The 24,517-nt window shown below is 44.1% G+C and overlaps 1 protein-coding gene across 1 annotated transcript in view; it reads right to left on the bottom strand.

Annotated features, from left to right (window-relative positions):
• LOC147748024 (cytochrome P450 2D15-like) overlaps positions 1 to 24,517 on the bottom strand; it is a 404,801-nt gene that overhangs the window by 178,420 nt on the left and 201,864 nt on the right. The window contains exon 5 of the mRNA XM_086957957.1: positions 16,098 to 16,271. Coding sequence (XP_086814083.1) covers positions 16,098 to 16,271 — 174 coding nt within the window. The remainder of the gene's footprint in view (positions 1 to 16,097; positions 16,272 to 24,517) is intronic.

The raw sequence follows: 24,517 nt of genomic DNA, 5'->3' as shown, positions 1-24,517 counted from the left end.
CTAACCTAATCTGGGATGCCACCTGGTGGCCACAATCTTTGGAAGATGCTCCAGCGCCTAAACAATGCGCAAAAAACATGGGGATTACTATCGACAACACTCATGCAGGATCATGTGCGGATTCTGTGTGGAAGAGGTTTTGTGATTCTGAAGCGCCTAAGAAGGCTTTTTCCTTGGATCCCACTAGAATGTAGAAGGACGGTTACAGGCATTACTCATCGGTAGATTAGATTATGGAAATGCACTGTATATGAGCAGGGCAGACTACCTTTTCTCACGCCTACAGGTGCTGCAAAATGCAACAGCCAAGTTTGTGTGTAACAAAAGCAGATTTAGTTCAGCATCTGCATGCATGAGACAGCTCCACTTGCTACCTATGTGCCAAAGAGCAAGATTCAAGCTGCTGAGTCACGCACACAAGGCACTGCATCACCATAGTCCTAGAATTCTCCAGAATAAAATTGAATTCTACGTCCCCACAAGGTGCTCAAGATCACAATACCAAGCACTAGCCAAGCCCAGACACCAGACATATAAAGAAAGTAAGAGCAGGAGGATGATCATTCTCATACCTGGCGGCTAAGCACTGGAACGATTTACCCCAAGACCTACGTCTTACTGAGTACTATGTAACTTTCAGGAAAAAACTAAAAACCCAGCTTTTTCCTTGTGTTCTGCAAGACAGCGCCGTGATATCCGTCAGGATGAATGTTGCGCTTTCAAATAAACAAATAAATAAATAAATAGGAGATGATGTTAAGTCCATTGTTGCTGATGACACATAGAAAAAGCAAAAAACGAGGATAAATAATTCTTTCTCCCCATTTTGCCATTCTAATGCCTGCTTTTCTGGCGTTAGGTTTTGACGCTGCCTCAGATTTACATCTCCTTGTAATTCTGGGGCAGCCTCAAATAAAGCAATGGGTGTTGTAGTGAAACACTCACAGCAACATTCAGTGCACGCCCCTTTCATGCAGAGTAATGTGTGAAAGGGGCCCATATTTACAAAGCGTCATTAAGAAACAAAATATTGCTCAACAGCAATTTGTAAATATAGAGCAGGGCATTGTGCCACAGGAACGTTGTTAAAAGTGATGTTCCTGTGGCACAATGCACTTGTAAATATGCCCAATGTCAGACGTTTTCACTGCTGTTGCATGCTATGCTACCTTTTGCATTACAAAGTCTGAAAAGACAGAGATGAAAGAGGTGTGGGAAGAAATTCCCGTAGAAAAGTCTTTAACATAGAATTGTATTCCTTCAGTTTAAATATGCATTCTCACAGAGAGGTTATTTCTTATGAGGTGAGTGACAGATTAAGCTCCTCTAGTTAATGTGGAAAATACAAATCCAATATCTGGATTTGTAATTGGTCTTGCTTCTATTCATAACAGATTGTTAAAGTTTTTTTTATTAAAGTATTCTGATGAGATTGAATACCTTGCACACTCAGATCCTGTTAGTATCAAATCAAATCGGCCAAATTTGTATAGCGTGCTACTCACCCGGAGGGGTATCAAGACACTGGGGGGGGAGGGGATCGTTACTGCTCGAAAATCCACGTCTTGAGTTGTTTCCTGAAGAAGAGGTGGTCCTGGGTCAGTCATAGGTGGGTGGGGAGGGCGTTCCATGTCTTGGCCGCCAGGTAGGAGAAGGATCTTCCCCCAGCGGTGGCTCTGCGAATGCGTGGCACGGTGGCGAGGGCGAGGCTGGCCGATCGTAGCTGACAGGTGGGTGTGTAGAAAGTGAGGCGGCTGTTGAGGTACTTCGGGCCCATGTCGTGAAGAGCCTTGTGTGCGTGGGTGAGGAGTCTGAACGTGATCCTCTTGTTGACCGGGAGCCAGTGCAGGTCTCTCAGGTGGGCAGAGATGTGGCAGCGGCGTGGGATGTCCAGGATGAGTCGTGCGGAGGCGTTCTGAATGCGCTGGAGTCTTTTCTGTAGTTTGGCGGTGGTTCCCGCGTAGAGGGTGTTCCCGTAGTCCAGTCGGCTGGTGACGAGTGCCTGGGTGACTGTCTTCCTGGTTTCGGTGGGGATCCATTGGAAGGTCTTGCGGAGCATGCGCAGGGTGTTGAAGCACGATGACGATACGGCGTTGACTTGTCTGGTCATCAAGAGGGAGGAGTCCAGGATGAAGCCCAGGTTTCGTGCATGGTCCGTTGGCTTGGGGGTGGGTCCCAGGGCAGGGGACCACCAGGAGTCGTCCGAGGCGGAGGGTGATGATCCCAGGATGAGGACTTCCGTCTTGTCTGAGTTCAGTTTCAGGCTTCTGTTCTTCATCCACTCGGCGACATCTTTCATTCCTTCGTGTAGGCTGGTTCTGGCGGTGGTGGGGTCGTTGGTGAGGGAGAGGATCAGTTGGGTGTCGTCGGTGTAGGAGATGATGTTAAGGTTGTGTTGGCGTGCGATGGCTGTGAGGGGGCTCATGTAGACGTTGAAGAGGGTGGGGCTGAGTGAGGATCCTTGTGGTACGCCGTAGATGACTTCGGTGGCCTTGGATCTGAACGGAGGGAGGCAGACTCTCTGGGTTCTTCCGGCGAGGAACGAGATGATCCACTCCAGTGCCTTCTCTTGGATTCCGATGTTGCTGAGGAGCTGTACTAGGGTGCGGTGGCAGACAGTGTTGAACGCTGCAGAAAGGCCCAGGAGGATGAGGGCCACTGTTTCCCCGTTGTCGAGCAGGGAGCTGCAACGAGGGCGGTCTCGGTGCTGTGGTTGGCTCGGAATCCGGACTGTGAGGGGTCGAGGGATCCGTTTGTCTCGAGGAAGGTGGCGAGCTGTTTGTTGATGGTCTTCTCAATGACTTTGGCAGGAAAAGGGAGGAGCGAGATGGTTTCTTCAGGAGGGCGCTAAGCTCGGCGTGTTTCCAGCTCTGTGGGAAGGTGGCGGTGATGAAGGAGAGGTTGATGATGTCCCTGAGTTGGGGTGCGATGATCCAGTCGGCCTTGTTGAAGACGTGGTGGGGGCAGGGGTCGGTTGGAGATCCGGAGTGGATGGTGTTCATGGTGCGGGTGGTGTCTTCGGTGCTGACCGGGGTCCAGTTGCAGAGGGGGGTGGTGGGGGGCGTTGGTTCGGTGGTTGGGTTTGTGGTCTGTGTGCCGAAGCTGTTGTGTATGTCGGCGATCTTGCGGTGGAAGAAGGTGGCGAGTGAGTCGCAGAGGTCTTGCGAGGGTGTGATGTCGTTGGTTCCGGCGTTGGGGTTGGAGAACTCTTTGACAATGCTGAAGAGTTCCTTGCTGTTGTGGGTGTTGTTGTTCAGTCGTTCTTTGAATGTTGTCCTTTTGGTGGTGCGGATCAGCTGGTGGTGTTTGCGAGTGGCGTTCTTGAGGGCAGTCATGTTTTCTGTGGTCTGGTCGTGGTGCCAGGCTTTTTCAAGGTTGAGGCAGTTTTTCTTGGATGTTTTGAGTTCGTCGGTGAACCAGGAGGCTTTCTTGCTGCCGGGTCTGCTGGGAGGGTTCTTCAGTGGTGCGAGGTTGTCGGCGCAGTTGGTGAGCCACTGTGTGAAGGTGCGGGCTGCTTCGTTGGGGTCTGTTGCGCTGGCGGTAGGGTTCCTGCTGAGGGAGGTGGTGAGCTGGTCAGCGGTGATCTTGCTCCAGCTTCTGCGAGGAACCTGTTGCGGGTGGTGGTGGGTCGTGGTTCTTTTGAAGCTGAAGTTGACGCAGCTGTGATCCGTCCAATGAAGTTCAGTGGAGTGGCTGAAGGAGATGTGCTTGCTGGAAGAGAAGACGGAGTCAAGCGTGTGGCCGGCGTAGAGGGTGGGGGTGTCCACCAGTTGCTTGAGTCCGAGGTTAGCGAGGTTATCCAGCAGGGCAGTGGTGTTCCAGTCCTTGTTGTTCTCCAGGTGGAAGTTGAGGTCCCCTAGGAGGATGTAGTCAGCGGAGGGGAGGGCGTGCGGGCTGATGAAGTCTGTGATGTCTTCGCTGAATTGTGTGCGTGGTCCTGGGGGTCTGTAGATGAGGGTGCCTCTGAGGGTGGTCTTGGAGTCGGTGTGTATCTGAAAGTGAAGGTGCTCGGCGGCGGTAAAGTTGTCGTTGTAGTTGGTTGTGATGCGGATGGTGTTCCTGTGGATGATGGCGATGCCTCCTCCCGTCTGGTTGACGCGGTCCCTCCGGGTGATTTTGTATCCGTTCGGGATGGCTATGGGGATGTTGGGCGCTGAAGTGGCGTTCATGCGGGTTTCGAGGAGGTTCCAGAGTTCGACGGCGTGTCTGTGGACGGAGCGGGTGTTGAGCAGGATGCACTTGAGGTGGTTGTTGCTGGTGTCTGGCCTTTTGGATGCGGTGCAGGTCCGGAGGCAGACGAACTTGCAGGCTTGGCAGGTGAAGGGTCCGTGGGTGCGTTTAGGGGTGGCTCGATTGCAGGCAGGGTTCCGCTCGGGTTTGAGTGCGTGGAGGGTTGCGGCGTCGTAAGTCCGTCATGGTGGCTGGCATCGTCGGGGCCAAGGGGTTCTGGCGCTAGGCGCGGCCTCCATATGAGGGGCTGAGGGAGGGAGGAGCAGCTGGGAGGCAGGAGCGGGGTGGGGAATGGGAAAAGCGGGGGCGGGGCCACAGGGAGCAGCGGCGGGAGCAGAGGGCGGGGAGGGCACAGCAGGCACAGGGGGAGCGAGGGGAAACAAAATAAGAATACAGAAAGCAAGAGGAACGAGGGGAGAAACGGTAGAAATGCAGGCACAAGGAAACGAAACATTACAGACCTAAAATACCAGAAAACAGAAGGCAAGGGGAACGAGGGGATAACCGGTGGAATACAGGCACAAGGAAATGAAAGGCAGAGCCAACAGTGGTCGCAGCACACAGCATGGGGAGGACCACGCGGTGGCTAGGAGGGCGACCTACCTGGTGACAGGGTCAAGGGTCGCTCCCTTTACCACCGTGCGGCCTCCATATGAGGGGCTGAGGGAGGGAGGAGCAGCTGGGAGGCGGGAGCGGGGTGGCAAATGGGAACAGCGGGGGGCGGGCTGCAGGGAGCAGCGGCGGGAGCAGAGGGCGAGGTGGGGAGGGCACAGCAGGCACAGGGGGAGTGAGGGGAAACAAAATAAGAATACAGAAAGCAAGGGGAATGAGCGGAGAAACGGTAGAAATGCAGGCACAAGGAAACGAAACATTACAGACCTAAATACCAGAAAACAGAAGGCAAGGGGATCGAGGGGAAAAACGGTGGAATACAGGCACAGGGAAATGAAAGGCAGAGCCAACAGTGGTCGCAGCACACAGCACGGGGAGGACCACGCGGTGGCTAGGGTGGCGACCTACCTGGTGACAGGGTCAAGGGTCGCTCCCTTTACCACCGTGCGGCCTCCATATGAGGGGCTGAGGGAGGGAGGAGCAGCTGGGAGGCGGGAGCGGGGTGGCGAATGGGAACGGCGGGGGCGGGCCGCAGGGAGCAGCGGCGGGAGCAGAGGGCGAGGCGGGGAGGGGAGGATCACGCGGTGGCTAGGGGGGGCGACCTACCTAGTGACAGGGAATTGTGAAAACTAATATGCCTTTCACTTATTACCAAAATCCAATAATCCATTAAAAAAATTATCTGTATGAAGCAGTTCAGTTCTATACATACACAAATAATGTGAAGACAAAATTGAAAGTAGCGAATTCTTTGTGACTGGGTGCAAAGGTTGTTTAGTTAGACACAATAAAGGAAGTCTGTTTTGCCAAAGTGCTGATAAATGAGATTTTTTAATTTGTCTCTTCTTCAGCAGTTTCAAGCTTGGTACCATGAACAATAATGGTTAGGTAATTATGAATGCTATGAAGATGCTTTCAATGCAGTTAAAGACCAGACTCAATGTTCAGTATTTCCAATTTATTTGAAAATGTTGAATGAAGAGATTAAACAAGAGGAAACTGTAGCAGTTAAGGGTTTGCAAAGGATTGTTCACAAAGAAGCCAAAGTTCAGGATCTCATAGTCAAGATCCACTTGGGCAGCCCATTATGGAAAATGAGCCAGACTTTGCAATGAATGAGCTGCACACTGTTATGGACCTGGTCAAGATTCAATCTATAGACTTGGATGAGTTGATAGGTCAACTAAATGAAGAGCAGCTATAAATATACCAGGTGATAACTGCAAAACAGGACCATGGAATTCAGCATCATATTTGTCAAAGTACATGCACCAAATTTAAGTCTACACTTCTGTGTGTTAGTGGACAAGCAGGTGCTGGGGAAGGTTTCCTAATAAACATGATTACTACATTCGTTCACCAAAAAACTGGTTGCAACCTTTCTTGTGTTGGAACAGCTATCACCGGACCTGCTGCTCACAATATAAAAGGAATTGCTTTTCATCGACTTCTGATGCTATCAGCAAAGCATGTTAACAAACTGATGTGCCATAAGTTAAGTGATGATACTTTTCATGGAATATTAAGAGTTCTGAAAACGTTCAAAGTCCTTATTATAGAAGAGGTGAGTATGGTGTCAAACTTAATGCTTGCCTTTGTTCACCTGAGAAAGCAAGAAGTTATTAGGACAGACTATGATATTTTGTTTGGTGGTAAACACTTTAACTACTCTGTTATCAAACAAGTAGTTAGCAGCAACTGTAATGCAAGATCTTCAAAAAATGTACAAACAATTTATATGTTTAATGGCAAGTTTAGACGAGTGTGCATAGTTTAATACAAACATGCTAAAATTAGAGAATGAGGACATTATTGCCCTTCCATGCAAAGACAAGATGGGACATTAAGCTGTGAATTTACCACTGTGTCAGTCAGTGGTTAAGGAGATGGAGGGACTAGAGAAATCAATGTCTCGAACAGCAGCTTTAGAAAAAAATCTAAGCCTCTGCAGAAAATGTAGAATCATGTTGCGTAGGAATTTGAATGTCGAGGCACGCTTAGTGAATGGTGCTATGGAAAATGTGCTAGACTTTATCACATATCCTAATAAAAGTGAGTTTGAGCACATTCTCATACAATTTGACATTATACTTGTACCAAAACAAATAGGTAGGCATATTGCTAGCTTTGTCTTAGTGAAAGTTTTGCATGTACATAGGGAACTGTTTCCTCTCTGTTTGGCCTACGCAGTTACTATTCATAAATCTCAAGGATTAAGTCTAGATGCAGCACCACTAAATGTAGGGTAAAACGCATTCAAGAAGGAAGGTGTTTTGTTGCACTGTCACATGTTAGGTCAATGATGGGCTGTTTCTTTTAGATTTTGATAGTAGCAAAATGACTGCAGACTGCTCATGTGTCATGGAGTACTCTGAGAATTCTGGTTGCTCCTCATCTAGCTTAATGCCAAATATATGACAAATGATCCATCTATTTCAAAGGTAAAGTCAGTAAACTCATTGAGGAAAAGGATTGGCCAAAACAGGAGAGTTGAAAATTGAGGGTATTGAAAAAAACAGCACACATCATTGGGCATACGTTCTCCAATGTATCTGGAGAGAACTGTTATTGCAATGTAGTTCTTAATATTCTTTTTGGGCTACCACATGCATACGTGATTGTGTTGACACATGTATTGGTGTCATAACTTTTTCTCTGAACACTCTGAAAGATGCACAAGAATATCTACAAGTAATGTCTCACATTTTAGAAAGTGAGCGTGTAATGATGAATGAAATATTTGGAATAAGCTGCTCATGGCAACATCAATGTGAAAATTGTGAATATACCACAACTACTCGCATCGACTCAGAGCGATTTGTGTATGTATCTATACCAGATTGCAAAATTGTGCCATTTGAAAAATTATTACAGAAAAGTGTGCAAAATAATATATTTCCAGACTGTAGAGCAGAAGTATTATTAACTCTAATTGTTGGCAACAGAAGTAGATATGTCATCTTAATGCTTCGAAGATATAGAGCATACGGCAGTAGAATTAAACCTAAATTTTCCAACTTCAAAACAGGCCAGATTTTATTAGGAAGCAAAACATACACTACAGCCACCATCGTTTTTCAGCAGGGTCATTGTATTATTTCAGGTCGCAACATAGTGCATTTGAAAACTGAATCTGGATTGACAGACTGTAATGACACATGATTCAAAGCAAGATAACCTTAGACATTGGTAAATTCATATCTCATTTTCCTTCAATCTAAGCCATCTAAGATGTAGAAATGATTCAAATAAAGAAATAATTTTCAAATGGTTCTGAGTATCATCTAAATATAAGTTGTCATGCAGCCTCCCAAGGGTGACCACTACTTTTAGCTTTTCGTTCTTCAACAAAGTGTTGGAACTGTTCTGCTTTTATTTTAGTAACACACATTGTGAGGAAATAGAGTGTGAAAATAGTTTGTGACTGCTAGTGGTGTGAAATATCTGCTCTTTATAAAGTGTAGTCTTTCATGCACAGTCTTTATGATTTTTTTACATCAATAAACATTTTTTACCATATAGTTCAAGGATGAAAAACATCTCTATGAAATGTTGCTAGTGTTGTGCACATTTGGGTTCTTGTATTGAAAAAGAGAAACCACTTGCTGTGACTTCGCTATCAGAACGAAGAAAAAAGTCTTAACTATTTGATGTAAAGCTACATTTATTTGTGTTTTCCCACAAGTGATCTTAAAAAGTGCTATATATTACTTGTTTATTATATTTATTTTGAAATAACGTATTTATTTGAATCTAAAGATGCTGTATTTAGTCTTATTACCTAACACCTCGTGTATATATAAGTCACCCTTCACATAAATATCTCCATAAACACCTCAATGAACCATTATGTACATTCAAAATTAATTATTAGAAACCAAAGGTTAAAATCTTTACTCATCCTTTGTATTTATCATCTACTATTAGGCCTAAGAGTCCAATTATATACCCACAGTTCAATGTAAACTTTACAAACAATACGTCAGGCCCACAACAAACACAACAACTTATAGTACTCAAACCATTATGCTTGTATACTTGTGTTAGTAAACACACGTCTCCTGCAATACACATATGGCTTATTGATTTTGATCACCCTCATCTAAATAGAAATTTCTCCCTGTAGATACATCAATATGAACAGTCAATTTTGGATCATATATATCATGCACTGGTTTGCTATTTTAGTTCTTTATAGAGTGAGTGGGCAATTAAAGGTTGGCAGGAAAATGTCTGTATCAAACTACATGAACCTCCTTGTAGTATATCAACTATTTCTAATATGCATTTTTTTTTTAAGGAAAGGTATATATCAAGTAGATAGTGCTCGTCTAAACATACCATATAATAGAACCCTAGTTTCATCTATATGCAACTTTTCTGCAGAAGAATGCCTTGAATATTTTTTATTTCTAATTTATGTGAGCAAAAGGGTTTGTGATGAGCCAGGAAGTGTGGAGCCTGCTCTGTTTGTGTAATGTGTGTTTTAAATCTGTGTTTCACGGTGCAACCAGGATAGGGGAGGTACCCTATAACCCCTATGTGTGTGGGGGAAAACCCGCACTTAATTCGAAAAACGAGACCCCGGGCACACGTGACTCGGATAAATGTGCTTAATAGCAGAATTTCTAGAAATCGCAAACTGTCTTCTTAATAAGTCCATTCAAGTCTCTTTGGAAAGTTTTTTCAAATTGTTTTACTCATTGTTATTGATAAGCACAATCAGCCAACACGTGTTTCGTCACACAGGGAAGTATCCTGTGACTTCTTCAGGGCTGGAAAGGATACAAAAAATATTATAGGCACATGGGTAGCCCACAATGCAAACATGCACTTGAGTGTCTCCTGGTACCATTGGTGGTTAAACAAAAGAATACCATTAAGTCATGGAAACCCTAAAAGAAAACAGTGTAGAGGAACATAAAAGTTACTTGTAATTGGGGAATAAAAACAACAACACAGGCCAGTGATTTGAAAAATGTGTGACAGTATGAGGCAAAACACGTATCTGTTGATCAACCTAGAAGAAAATACCATGTGTGTCTCTTCTCATGATAGCGCAATAACAACAATAGAGTGGTGCAAGGTGAGGTGAACCACCATGCTGTCATGTGGTATGATGGTGCGCACAAAATATATTATGAACATTATTAAACCATACTGACTGTCTCGTGCACTCATAACACATTGTGCTGGAAACCTTAACGCTATGCCATGTAGCGGTTGTAGCGTAGTAAAACCTGGAGAGGGCCTGGTCTGAGTACCTAATAAGCTAAGATGTAGTGTAACCACTCAGTAAACTGGTGTTTCACAGTATAGAGCAGAGAAGCCAGGAATATTAAATGGATGCCAGCATGACAGGGGGTAGAGTAAAAATTAGAGCTACCTGAAAAGCGAATGGAAAGCCTTCTGAGCAACCTAATAAAAGACACAAAGTGACAAGGGATGTAATCTAGTGAATGGCTCCTGGGTGAAGTGATATTGGGCCAGATTTATTTATTTATTTTATTTTATTTTCGAGATTTTTATAGCGCAACAAATACCCTGGGGTGTCTCGGCGCTGTGGAGCTACTAGAATCAGCCATCATCTTACTGGTTGAACAACCATGTTTTTAAGAGCCTGCGAAAGCTCATCAGGTTCGGGGCGGTCTTAATGGCCAGTGGCAAAAGATTCCAAAGTTTTGGAGTGGCCACCAAAAAACGCCTGTCTCCCCAGGTGGCAGTTCTTGTACGCGGTACAGGGAGGAGACTGGTGTTAGCCGATCTTAATTGCCGATCTTAATTAAGATTAAAGATCTTAATTGCCTCTACCGAAGCTGAAAAGCTTCGGTAAGGAACCTGGGTCCTATGCCATGTACTGCCTTATAGGCAATGCAGAGGGCCTTAAATTTAATGCGGCTCTCGACTCTCAGCCAGTGGAGGTGGCGGATGGCAGGGGTTGTGGGCTTGCGGCGAGGGATATTTAAGAGAATCCTTGCGGCCGCATTCTGGATAGACTGCAGCTTCATTAGGACACGCTTCTGAGTGTGTAGAAAGAGAGCGTTCCCATAGTCTATTTTTGAGAAAACTAAGGTAGAGACCAAAGTTTTTCCAGCTGAGGTAGGGAGGTAAGGCAGTAATTTCTTAATTTTTTTCAAAATAAAGAATGCTGAAGAGACAACCTTATTGGTGTGAAGGTCAAAGGACAGCTTACTGTCAAAGATCACTCCCAGGTTTCTGGCCTTTTCCACTGGGACAGGTGGAGGGCCCAGCTTTTCAGGCCACCAGATGGAAGACCATTCCGGGGAGAGCCTGCCGAAGGTCATGATCTTGGTCTTGTCAAAATACACTTTTGAGATTCTCAAATAGCGATTTTTAAGGAATTGCTTTTTGGGAATTGCAAAATGGTATGTATGTAGAAATTCGCTATTTTTTAGCAATTTCTTCAAATTCCTTAATTGCGATTAGCAAATTGCTAATCGCAATTAAGGAATAATTTCCCATTCATTTATATGAGCCAGAAGGCCCATAGGAATGAAAGTTAAATTATTCTCAATTTGCGATTTGCAATTTGCTAATCGCAAATTGAGAATAATTTCAAGGGTGCAGGGGTGTCCAAAGGACACCCTGTTGCACCTCTGAAATAAGCTTGAGTGCACATGTGGTGCACATACATGCCCTAAGGGCATGTATGTGCATCACATGGCACTTTGAAAAATGCAAAAATTGGCATTTTCCAAGAAATTCGCAAATTACCACCAACTTGAATTTGGTGGTCATTTGGGATTCCTTAAGGACAATTAGCCATTTTTTTTTGCTTCATACATTGCATTTAAGGAATCGCAATTTTGGAGATTCCTTAAATGCAATCGCAAAATAAGGAATCGCAAATTTGCGATTCCTTATTTTGCACTGAAATTTGCTACATACATACCATTTTGCTCAAATGAGTTCGCAAACGTCGAAATTCTGTGAATTTCGGCGTTTGCGAACCCATTTCAGCTTTATACATCTGGCCCATAGTCACGGACAGAGAAACCGAGTAAGGGGTCTCACTGTCTATCTGCTAATATTTCAAACCGGAACAACTGTGTCGGATCATAAAAGGACTGGTACTCAAAAGTGCAGGGGCAAATGCATCTGAAACGGCTGAAGCTATGTGTGAAAATAACGCTCTGTGATTGATTGATTAAATGCAAAAGAGAAGGGTAGTGCGGATCTTACCGGAATGAACACGATCCTGTGACCACAGAATTTCTCTACAGGGGGGTTGTGCAGCGGGTAATTAATTGTATTTAAAGTAAGATATGCATACTGTTGGATGTGGTATCACATACATACATTTTTTTACACATATTCTATGACAAACATCCATATACCCTTTCTCACAATTAGTTTTATACATAGAGCCATACATTTTTTAAACAATTTATTACAGATATCCCAAACTATATACATATACTAATACATCACTATAGGTACACTTTCTCTCACACATACACATATAGTTGAGTATGTAGTCAACTATACCTATACACATATACTCTCAAGATTTTTCAAATCATTTTCCCTGTCCACAGACATGCAGGCAGGGAAGGAGATGAATTGATTGATCTTGCATGGAGGTTGCTGCCTTTCCAACAGCTCCATCCTTAAAACAGCAATGCCGCTTTTTCTGCTAAATTGGGTTGCTGGCTGGGACCCTGGGGGCCTTAAGGCTCCCTTGTGGTCCAGGTAAAATGAGCAGTAAGACGTTGAATAAATGCCAGCAAAGAGCAGCAAGAGGCAAAATAAAGGTGAGGAAAGAGCAGAAAGAGGCAGAATAATGGTCAGAAATTAACAGAAAGAGACAGACTAAAGGTCTACACCGAGTAGAAAGAGACAAGATAAAGATGAGAAACGAGTAGGAAGAGGTAGAATAAAGGACAAAAACGAGCAGAAAGAGGGACAATAAATGTCAGCAACCAGCAGAAAGAGGCAAACTAGAGGCCAGCAACAAACAGCATGAGGCAAAACAGAGGTAGGAAACATCCATAAAGAGGGCAAATAAAGATCAGCAGCTAGCAGAAAGAGGAAAAATAGAGGCCAGGAAAGAGTCAAAAGAGGCAAAATAGAGATAAGCAATGAGTATAAAGAGGTAAGAAACTAGCAAAAAGAGCCACAATGGAGTCCAGCAATGAGCAGGAAGAAGCAAAATAGAAATCAGAAACTAGCCGTAAGAGGTAAGCTAGAGGTCAGAAATGGACAGAAAGAGGCAAAATAGAGGTCAGAAACGAGCAGCAAGAGGCAAAATAAAGGTCGACAATGAGCATTAAGAGGCAAAATAAGGGTCAGCAACGAGCAAAAAGGTGAGAAATGAGCAGAAAGGCTGAATTAAGGTCAGAAACGAGCAGAAAGAGGCAGAATAAAGGTCAGCCATGAGAACAAAGAGTCAAGATAAAGGTCATAAATGAGGAGAAAGAGGCAGTTTACAGATAAGAAATGAGCAGAATGAGGCTGAATAAAGGTCTGCAATGAGGAGAAAGAGGCAAGATAAAGGTGAGAAAAAAGCAGAAAGATGCAGAATAAAGGGCAATAAGAAGCAGAAAGAGGCAGAATAAAGGTCATCAATGAGCTGAAAGAGGCAAAGTAAAGGTCATCAATGAGCAGATAGAGCCAAAATGGAGGTCGGAATCGAGCAGCTGGAGACAGAATGAAGGTCAGCAACAAGCAGAAATAGACAAAGTAAAGTTCATCAGTGAGCAGAAAGAGGCAGGTTAGAGGTCAGAAATGAGCAGATACAGTCAGATTAAAGGTCAGCATCAAGGAGGAAGAGGCAAAATAAAGGTCAGAAACAAGCAGAAAGAGGCATGATAAACATCAGAAACAAGCAGAAAGAGGCAGAATAAAGGTTAGAAATAAACATGAAGAGGAAAAATAAAGGTCAGCAATGAGCAGAAATAGGGAGCAAGAGGTCAGAAACAAGCAGAAAGAGGCACAATAGAGGTCAGAAACAATCAGAAGGAGTCAAAATTGAGGCCAGCTAAGAGCAGAAAGAGGCGAAATAGAAATCAGGAATGGAGGTCAGAAACAAGTAGAAAGAGGAAAAATAGTGGTCAGCAGTGAGCAGAAAGAGACAAAATATAGGCCAGCAACTAGATGAAAATGGCAAATTAGAAATCAAAATCAAGCAGAAGGAGACAAAATACATGTCAGAAACTAGCGGAAAGAGGCAAAATATAAGTCAGAAATGAGGAGAAAGAGGCAAAATAAAGCCAACAACAAGCAGAAAGAGGCAAAATAGAGATCAGAAACTTACAGAACGAGGTAAAATAGAGGTTAGAACCAAGAAGAAAAAGGCAAAATATTGGTCAGCAACGAGCAGAGAGAGGCAAAACAGAAATCAATATCAAACAGAAAGAGACAAAATAGAGGTCAGAAGCGAGCAGAAAGAGGCAAAAGAAAGTTCAGAAATGAGGAGAAAGAGGTAAAATAAAAGTCAGCAATGAGCATAAAAAGGCTGAAAACAAGCAGAGAACAGGAAGAACCCACCCAGGCACGTATGCACCCACTCACAGAACAACTAATACACTCTCACACCCACTTACAGACCCAGTCAGACACTCATGCACCCACTTACAGAATTCCTCATACTCTCGCTTACCCACTCACAGATCTACTCAGAGACTTACACCCAACTCACAGACCCACTCAGAGACTCATACGCCCACTTACAGCACCCACTCAAAAACTCACGCACCCACTCACAGACCCATTCAGACACTCATGCAGTAACTCACATACTGACTGACACACTCATGGAGGCCCTCGCAAATCCACTCAGACACTCCTGCACCCACTCAGAGACTCATACATCCATCCAGACAATCACACACTCACTCACAAAGGTTACAGGTTACAGTTGGAAAATAACATTAATATATATATTCACTGAAAAAAACAAAGGTTACAGGGATGTTATAGATAGGAAATACAATTTTAGAAAACCTTATAAATTCACAGAAAAATCAAAAGGTTTCGGGAAAGCATAGTTAGGAAAGAAAATTTAAAAATCTTAGAAATTCACTGAAGAAAACATAGGTTACAGGGACGTTACAGTTAGGCTAATTTTTCACTCATAGGAAACCAGTAAAATTCAGCAGTTATTATTACCTGAGCTAACTATAACCCTTCAGCTCTGAAGCATTTGTTCACAGCTGTTAGCTTTTGAAGATTCACAGCAAGAGCTGTGAAAAGGGGCTGAAGTTAGGCCCTTGTTCTCCCTGGCTTGTCTTAACTGCTTTTTGTAGTTAAGCCAAGCCAGTGAGACACAGGAGCTGACCATCATTCACCCCTCCCTCCATCTGAAGCCCTAGTACCACTGAGCTACAGGAGGAGGAAAGAGTGAAAGCTGCACGTGTCCTCCTGCATGGCCTGTGCCTTTCTTTTCCGTCTGCAAAATTAACATATTTTCAAGAGATTGGGGAAAGAGAACGGCAGAGGCTATGCATTAGGTCACTGAAATGTTGAGAGCAGTGGGCCTATACCAGTTGATATAGGCTGTTGCTGCTTCATTGTCTTCAATGGAGCTCCCAACATTCCAGTTTGCTAATATTTGTGAACTGTAATGTTTTTAAACCTTGAAATAAGCCTAGAACAACCTAAAACAGACTAGGCAGCGTAATTAATTACTAATATGATATCCGGTGTTAGTTGGCTTTCAGCTACTGATTTTAACTCTGAAGGATAACAATGTTTACTCAAATGGAGGATTATAAAACATCCTTGAAAACACTAGATACTTTGCATAATTTCAAGTTGATTAAAGGTGTGTGCAAGCATAAGTGTTCCTGAACATGAGAATAAGATAACAAAACAACATACGCAATAGCAACAAATGCATTTTGGGTGCATGCAATGCAAGGGACATTGTCTTGGAATTCATACTCACACATAGGTGTACAGTGAAGGTATGTCACTGACACTAGTATCCGTGGGCATACTAGGGCAATCGTCTAAAAGCTCACAGGGCACAGAGTGGACCACAAGAGTCCTAGGATTGAGTGAGCTGGCTAATCGATAAGATGATGGATTGCCCAACATGGCATGTCAAACAAAGGAATTGAAAAAATAGATAAAAGGATAATAGGTGGTGCACAGAGGGTTGTGCTTGCCAGCCTGAATCAGTACTGTGTCATCCTTTTGTATATTTAAAAACAGTACAAATTCTAGTGATATAACAAAGGTAGGACCTACTTCTTGTAAAATGCCTATACATGTCAGAGTACATCCCTTACCTTCTCCACTTCCTCCAAGAAGGCATCAATGAAGTCCCTTTTCATGTTTGGGTCATAGGTCTTCTTATGCTCTGTGATGATGCCCCTCAGGAAGTCAAAGATATCGTCTTGTGCTTTGAAAAGGTCAGACGCCACTCCAGGGACATGGACCAAGGCAGGGATCACATTTATTAACTGAAGGGCACAATAAGAAGAAGGATTTATGCTGGAGCAACTTCAATGGAATTTTCATAATACTATTTTCACTGCCTACAAAAAAATACTGGAGTTCTATTAAGAAATAGCCAATGGCTGTTTTGAGAGGAGGGGTGAGAAAAATAAAAATATAGGGAATTTCTCTATATTGATGGACATTTTGCAATGAAAATGGGGTTCAAGTAGGTGCAGTCTAAAAATCCCCCATATAATCCTTTAACTTGCCTTAGAACATCTTCTATTTTGAAAATACTGGAATGATCTCAAGAATGTGAAATTCATGTCAGGGACTGAAGGTTATACCTGTGACACAATTCATGCCTATTTTCTCTTACCCCTAATTCATGAGAAATAAATGTCTCAGTAAATTCTTTAAAAATGCTTGTTAAAATGCAGCATCAACCTTGAGATAAACTCCCTCAACTTACCTTCAGTTTCTTACTAAATGAGGACACTTGACATGCTGTCTTCGGGGAAAACATTTAAGGATTAAAGCAGCAGACTTAGGCTGATCATCTAGGAATAAGTGAGGTCAGAAAGGTGAACAATATGTAAATAAATCCATTAAGGGGTTTAGCTGTACTCCTGGACCTGATTTGATATGACTGATTTAAGCCTATCATCTGTTTGAATGAGTTCCAAGGCGGAAGACACAATGGTGTTTTATGCCAAGAGAATGTCTATCCTTAAATACTTTGTGTTTTCCTCATTAGCTAAAGGATACGACTGCTTGCAAATGAAACGTCTCCTTAAGATAGCACCGGTATTGTATATGCACCAGCGCAATCTGCGTTACAGAAATTGCTGCACCAGCATCTGCTGCACTTTCTATATTATTACTTTGCCCTGTGGATGTAGAAAATGGACACACAGACCTGGTCCACTCCCATGGCTCCATATATAATACAGGCCCTGGTGTGCAAAAAAGCCAGTGCTCCTAGTAAGGTTGGTTCACAGTTCAGTAGTGGTATTTTCTAGTGGGTATGGGGACTTTATACTGTCTCTGTCACTCAAAGTGTCAACTTATGCTTAGCAAGCTTTCTTTTTTTGGTCACTAATCCCACCTTTCTAAGGAGGTTACTTTCACAGTTAGTCCCTTTCTAGGCCCAGTATCAGGTAAAGGGTTGGTTTGCCACGGTCTCAATTATGGAAGAAATTAACCTTTATCCACCATTAGAAGCTCCTGTCAGATTTAGAAGTCCTGCAACTGATACAAGGAAAGAGAGCCAATGGGATAGCTTGAGCACTCTTCAGAGAGTCTTCATGACTGACCCTGAGCCCTTTTTATTTGGGAGTATGTGCATGATTCAAATTCATGCATGTGGCCGGGTATGACTGGCCCCTTTCCTGCATTTTGGACCTCACTTCCAGCACTTCTGCTTCTGTTATCCTCCCCTAGCTTCAGGGGTCCTGTACATGTGCCCCTGGTTTCTGGTGCCTCAAAGGCATGTGATGCACTTTGGTCGCAACTGTTTGTGGTCACACCCAACCGCCTGATTAAGAACAGAAGAGTTGAGACTTCAGTGGTGGCATAGAGCCAGGGAGTAGGTTGCCAGACAAGAATGCAGACAACTGATGTTACTTGTGACTCAACAAAAGAGTTGATTTCAGTAGGGTTGCACTGCTGCAAAACACCACCAAGTGAAGCTGCCATTTGATAGGTCGGGAGGACTTGAGGTTTGAGGCTGTGACCAATGTGATGAAAGTTTTGTTGGCATTTTAAGAGCCACCTATTCAAATTAATAAGTGAGCACCATCAGTCATAGACATGACCACCACACTGATGTTCATGCTCCTTGCACAGTAAGGTGGTGTACCTAAAACCTAAGGTGAGTGCTATTTTATATTTATTGATTGATTTCAATGACAGGTTGGGATGGATATACTTCAATCTGGTAGATTTGATGCCAAAGAATGGGTGATTTCATTCTGCAGTCACTTCACCAAGATTAGGTAGTAAACTTCAGTCAGAAAGTGTCCTCAAAAAGAAATCACTTCTAGCTGAGGAAAAGGCTGATGGTATAAAAAAAGTTCAGATGGAATTCCAGAAAGAAAAAAGTACCCAATAGACTGAAACTTGAGAAACCTAGAGCTGCGATTGTTGAAAAACTGGTTAGAAAGTAATAATAATAATAATAATAATACTACAGTAAACACTAGGAGTGTCCTAGAATAGCAACTAGAGACATTGCAATACAGTCTCCTGATGGCCTGGTCTTGCTAAATAATACATTATGACCAGCAAGAGGCAGCAGGGCTACCTCTAGGGAACTACTTTAGGACAGCAGATAGGCATCATCTTGGACTGGGATTAAAGTAATGAAATCCAAGATAGCCCCTTCACTGCCTCAGTTATGAAAATACCAGAAGGAATCACAGCAGCAGTTTCCAGCTTGCATTGACCAGCCTGCAAAATCCCAGAGTGCAGACGTTCTCACAATTTGAGTAATTCAGCATGCTCATGACCCAAATATAATTGTGGCAGTTATACATTTTTACGAAGTTGTTTTCTAATTTCAACCTGGTGTCGCATTAATTCAGAAATTGAGTTACATATGACCTAACAGCGCTTTGACATATCCTGGAAGGAAAAACTGCAATACAGAAAAATGACAGGCCTTAATGACACTCTGGATTCTACTATTGCATACAAATAGTGCTAAGGGGAGTACCAACACCCAGTGGTCATGAGAAATGCTACTAAAACATGTTAGCTAATGTACCAGAGTCTAATTAGACTTGTTTGTAAGTTCATTAGTTTGAGGATGAACTCTGTAGCTCAATGCTGAGAAAATTCACAGAGCAGAATAAAAATATCTAAAAAAGTTGATATAAAGTGTGGTTCCCTCTCTGAGATCATAATTTCTGGATTTCCATGGAGCAAATAGATATCTTTAATTATTAACTAAGTAATTTCATTAATACTTACTTAACCTCTTGGCTGCTATGGGTTTTCCCTTCCTGTGCTGACTTTAGATGATCCCCATTGTTCATGACGAGCTCAGCTCGTCATCAGCACAGCTCAACCGTGCCTCATGACGAGCTGAGCTCGTCATGAGCATCGAAGGGGTTAAACAATTAGATAGGTCAGAAAAATTGTCCCTTTTTCAGAATGAGTCCACAGTAAATATGACCAATGTCTTTTCGTCAGACAGAGACAACTCTACAATAAAATCTATAGTGAATATTCTGTACTTGAAATGCATCTAGGGAGTTGGAAATGCTGTCTTCCATTCATTTTGATTCCTGACAAGTAACAAATGATAAGTGCCTCTTATATCTTACTTAGTGAGCAATAGTGTTGCCCGTACCAGCTCTAGTATATCCCAGATGAAGGGAAAGGGATTTGGGTATTCAACTGTTATTTCATTAAGTCTCCCGCAATCTATGCACATTAAACTTTTTGGGCACAAAAAAATAAAGGAACTTCAACAAGAGACAGATAATAAAACAATGAGGCCTTTTCCTAGGTTCTCGTAAAGATATAGTCTTAATACTCTGTGTCTGACAAAGAATGCATCTGACTTAATGGGACTTCAGAGCAAAATTTGAGATTGATAGCGCCCAGTCCCATGAACAATGTGGCAACTGTTCAGTGTTAGAGAGAGAAAAAATATCAATGACTTTTTTTATACTGTACAGGAACGGTGTTCAAAATGGGCAGAAAGGAAATCATATCCTCTTCCTTCTGGTAGCCACCTGACTTAGGTTCCACTCCCACCCCCTCAGACCATGTCAGAAACCTTGGCATCATACTTGGCAGCAAATTCCTAATGAATAATCAAGTCAACATTGTGATCATATCCTGCTGCCTCATCTTCAGAATGCTTCACAATATCTTCAACTGGCTCCCCACACACACGATGCGAGGTCACCCGGACCTCAAAACCAACAGACTTGACTACGACAATGCACTCTACATCGGCATTTCCAACTAGCTCAAGCAAAGACTCTAGACCATCCAAAACACTGCCGCCAGATTCATATTAGGCATCTCCAAAAGCGCTCAAATCCTTCCCTACCTTACTGAACTACACTGCCTAGCCATCCAGAAATGTTGCAAAATGAAGCTGCTTATCCACGCCAACAAAGCCCTCCACAACACCGGACCAACATACCTCAATGACTGACTTCAACTCTTCCAACCCTCTAGACAGCTACTCTCTGCCTCTCTCTCCTCACATGAGACTCATACATCTGCAGAAGCAAGTCAGGAGGACGAACTTCCTCAACACATCAAGACTGCTACTCCTTTTGTCAATTTTCTCAAGAAACTGAAGACCCGGCTGTTCAACTAGGAGCGCCGCGTGACCTATGTTCCTCCTTCAGCACTTGGATACCCTCATGGGTAATAAGCTGTGCCATACAAATTGACATAACATAACACCTTTCCTTAGTGCTGCTTCAGAATACTTTACTGGCAACTTCATTGCATCCCAAACAGCTCTTGTTGCCATACATCGAACTGAGAAATGGTTTTAGTTGTCCAATTGATATTAGGACTATGAAGGCAAAGTCAAGGAAGGCTCAACATTATTGGATGATTGCGAGAAGCTAATAAGTTTAATATTAAGCTTTCTTGGTAATTAAACATGGCCACCACTGGGCAAGCTGTACACTCAATGATAGGTCAGCAAACTAACAGGGTGCCATCAACAAAGTGAATAACTTCAGCTTTCTCTTTTCCGCACCTGGGAACCTTGTAACTTCAAGCCCAATTCCAGTCCAAAAAATTGCAGAATGAGCCAAAATTCAACAAGGCCACAATATAAATCCTATTTTCTTGTCATCCTACTAGGTTAGATAGGTCATTGTTTTATAAGATGACCACTTTCACCATAATATAGGCACAATCCCTTTAGACAGTGTCTTCATCTTTCTCACTCTCCATGTAAGGGTCCTCCGATGGAGCCTATCTGCATTCATTTTTCAGCAGGCTTGGTAACCTTGGTATCATCATGTTTCAAGGGTGGTAAGGGCATAGCATTAGAAAATGGAAGACTTGGCTGACTGACCTTCTTTACCTTCTTTTTTCCATCAAATGAAATCCTTTATTGTTCTCTCAATTGCCTCATTCAAAGAGATTGGATTAAAAACATAAACTAGCTTCTTCCTAATTTCCTATTTTAGCCCATATTAAAACAGTGAGATTTGAATATGCTCAACCCAGTATGCAGCATGCAACTAAATTGAGTAACATAGGCTTTCACTTCTTGATAGCCCGGCTCGATGTCACAAAGGGATTCTTTGGTGGAACATCCTGCATTAGGCCTATAAAACATTTTTGAAATTTGTCCAGAGACAAAGAATTGTTTAAATAGGGTTTGGGAGAATTCATCAATGCCACTGCCCAGGATAGTACACCTCTGGTAAGGCAGTTTATCAGATAGAATAGGCTCCACCATTTCAAGGGGGTTAGAATTTGCTGTCTAAAAAGGACAAAAGCTCTCATCCTCCAACCTAGAAGGCATGCTTCATTTTCGCGCTGCTACTCATTCATACTCCATGCATGATAGTTTGAAAGGGCTTCTATTCATTTCAGAAGTACTTTGACAAAAATTGTTAATGTGCGGAGGTATGCTAAGTGTATAAAATTGACTTATATTTACACTTTAGACATCACAGGCATAAACACATTATGCAATAAAACGCAGTGCACTACAGTACACTGACCAGGTGCATACATCACCTTAGAAAATGACCCCGGGCCAACTGACCTTTTAATTGGGCTCAAAATGCCCTCTGTCCAGAATGCCAGGGCGCTAAGCTGCCATTTGCAGCTAAAGCAAAAGTGTGCAATGCACTGGGGACGGGTGAGTGTATCTCACTCCTTTCTCATGCAAACCAAAATGAATGTCCCAGGTTGCAGCTGCCTCTAACTGGCAGTGCAGCTGAGGGGAAATGACCACTGGCACCAACTGTGCCTCCTGGGTCCCCACTGGGACTCTACAAAACAAATGGCCCCCAATAGGCACCCGTAGTGCCCAGCATCAATAGTGCCCCATGAGCTCCCCTTCACCGGGGCTCGTCTTGTGCCATGACCAGACACCAAAGACAACAAAGGCTCACTTTCAGCCCCACTCACTGGGCTCTTCTCTTGTGGCGCCGCGAGGAAACTGCTTCTGCCCGCGATAGTGCAATGCAGCAGCGAGCAGGAAAGGAATGTGGAGGAACTTCCCCTAGGAGCCTCCGTCGAGGTTTCACCCTGGTCCCTCTCTCTTGGGTTTCACCCAACCATGCTGTGTAGCCACCCGGTTATTGAGGGGAAATCTTGGGCAGTTGGGAACGATGCAAAGCCTCAGTCGGCCCAGCCCACAACCAGGCGTTCGTCGCCTGACTTCCTCTCTTTGCCAGTTCATAGGCAATGCGCGGAGCTCCCCCTCTCCTCACGGGAGCCCCCCCAACTGACCTGCGCAGACTTGCCTGCCGTACTGTTTTGAAGCTGTCTCCGGTCCCTCTTCTTCCTCGATGCAGCGTCCTGCAGGGCAATGGCGAGTAGCGGCTTCTCTTCCTGCTTTCTAGGCCAGGCAATCTTTGCCTGTATTTGCGTCTCATGCTAGGTGCGACGCTCCTGTTCTCCGGGGCAATGCAGGGTGGGCTCCCACCTTAATTTAAAAAAATGCAGGGTAGGCTCCTGCCTTTCGACAACCACAAATGCGGGGTGGGCACCCGCCAGAGACATAAAACAGCGGGGTGGGCTCCCGCTAAACAAATACACATTAAAGTGGGGTGGGTGTCCGCTAGAGGAACACAGACGCTGGGTGGGCTCCCACCATCCATGCAGCATAAATGCGGGGTGGGCACATGCTCTGCCCACAGGCAATACAGGGGATTCCCAGCATCGGAATCTCCTCCGGGCATGTTGCAGCCCAGAGCTGCGTGACACACGTGCTGCTCTTTCTCCTTTAGGAATGCAGTTGTAGCGCTCACAAGGCACTAGGGTCCCCCAGGGTCAAGGGACAAAGCTGGGCCCAGGTAGGCCAGCCCACAGGGCCCTCCAGCAGGTAGGCCATCCCTCGTGGCAATCCTCCTGGGGACCAGCAGCAACTGGTCCCATGGAAGCACAAAGCACACCCTTTTCATGGGGTCACAGCCCCGGTACTTATACCAGCATTCTCTTTGTCTGCCCTGGCACAGGGCTTCGGGGGAGCCAGTCCTAACTGGTTCTGGGGAGTGTGGAGCACTTTGTGTACAGTGCTCACACCCTCCTTTGTGAGATGGGGGCTCTGCTATCAGACACACCATAGGGGGGCGGAGCCAGCATTAACATAGGCAGGCACAGGTCTATTCAGGGTCGGGGGACTACTCCTTCCACTACTCCAAATGCTGATGCCCTTTTCAGCCTAGCGCTGACTCACTCTGCCCTTCCTAGAGCCACACACACCTCACCAGCCCCTGTTACTCCAAAGCAGACATGCAATCCACATCAGGCAGGCAGACACATAGCACACAGAAATGCCAACTTCTAAAAGTGGCATTTGTAAAATAGTTATAATAAATCGGTTCACACCAGTGCGTAGCATTTATCACTATTCCAAAGATTCCAAACTTGACCACGCTGCTCCTCTCATATCAGGAATTACCATTGAAACACTTATCAGGGAATCCCCAATGCATTCCTATGGGCGGGCAGCCTCACAGCAGTGAGAAACCAAAATGGTGGTTTGTCACTACCAGGACATGTCACACACTTAAGGTACATGCCCTTTCTTTTATCTACAATACACCCTGCCCATAGGGCTAGCTAGGGCCTACCTCAGGGGTGACTGACATGTAGTACAAGGGGGGTCACAGACATGGCACACACTTTAGGTGCCATGTCACAGCGGCAGTAATATTGCGCGCACAGGCCCTGCAATGGCAGAGGCCTGAGTTAGGTTTGAAAGGCTATTTTGGTGGGTGGCGCAATCAGCGCTGCAAGCCCACCAATAGAGTTTAATTTACCAGCCCTGAATATATGAGATACCACTTTACAAGGGACTGACAGGTAAATTAAATAGGACAAACAGGTGTAGACCAATCTTACCATGTTTATCAGAGAGAGCAAAAGCACTTTACACTGGACAGCAGTGCTAAAGTGCCCAAAGTCCTAACACCACCAACACCATGTCAGAAAAAAAGGCTGGGACAAAGGCAAACAGTTTAGGGATGACATTGCATAAAGGGCCAAGTCCAACAATTATTAAACCAAATTGAAGTAAGGTGATTTGTTTCTGTGAATTCCA

The sequence above is a fragment of the Lissotriton vulgaris genome, chromosome 1_1 (assembly GCF_964263255.1).
Source record: "Lissotriton vulgaris chromosome 1_1, aLisVul1.2, whole genome shotgun sequence".
NCBI lineage: Eukaryota > Metazoa > Chordata > Amphibia > Caudata > Salamandridae > Lissotriton > Lissotriton vulgaris.
The sequence above is the reverse complement of the archived record's forward strand: the minus strand, read 5'-3'. Positions and strand labels throughout refer to the sequence as shown.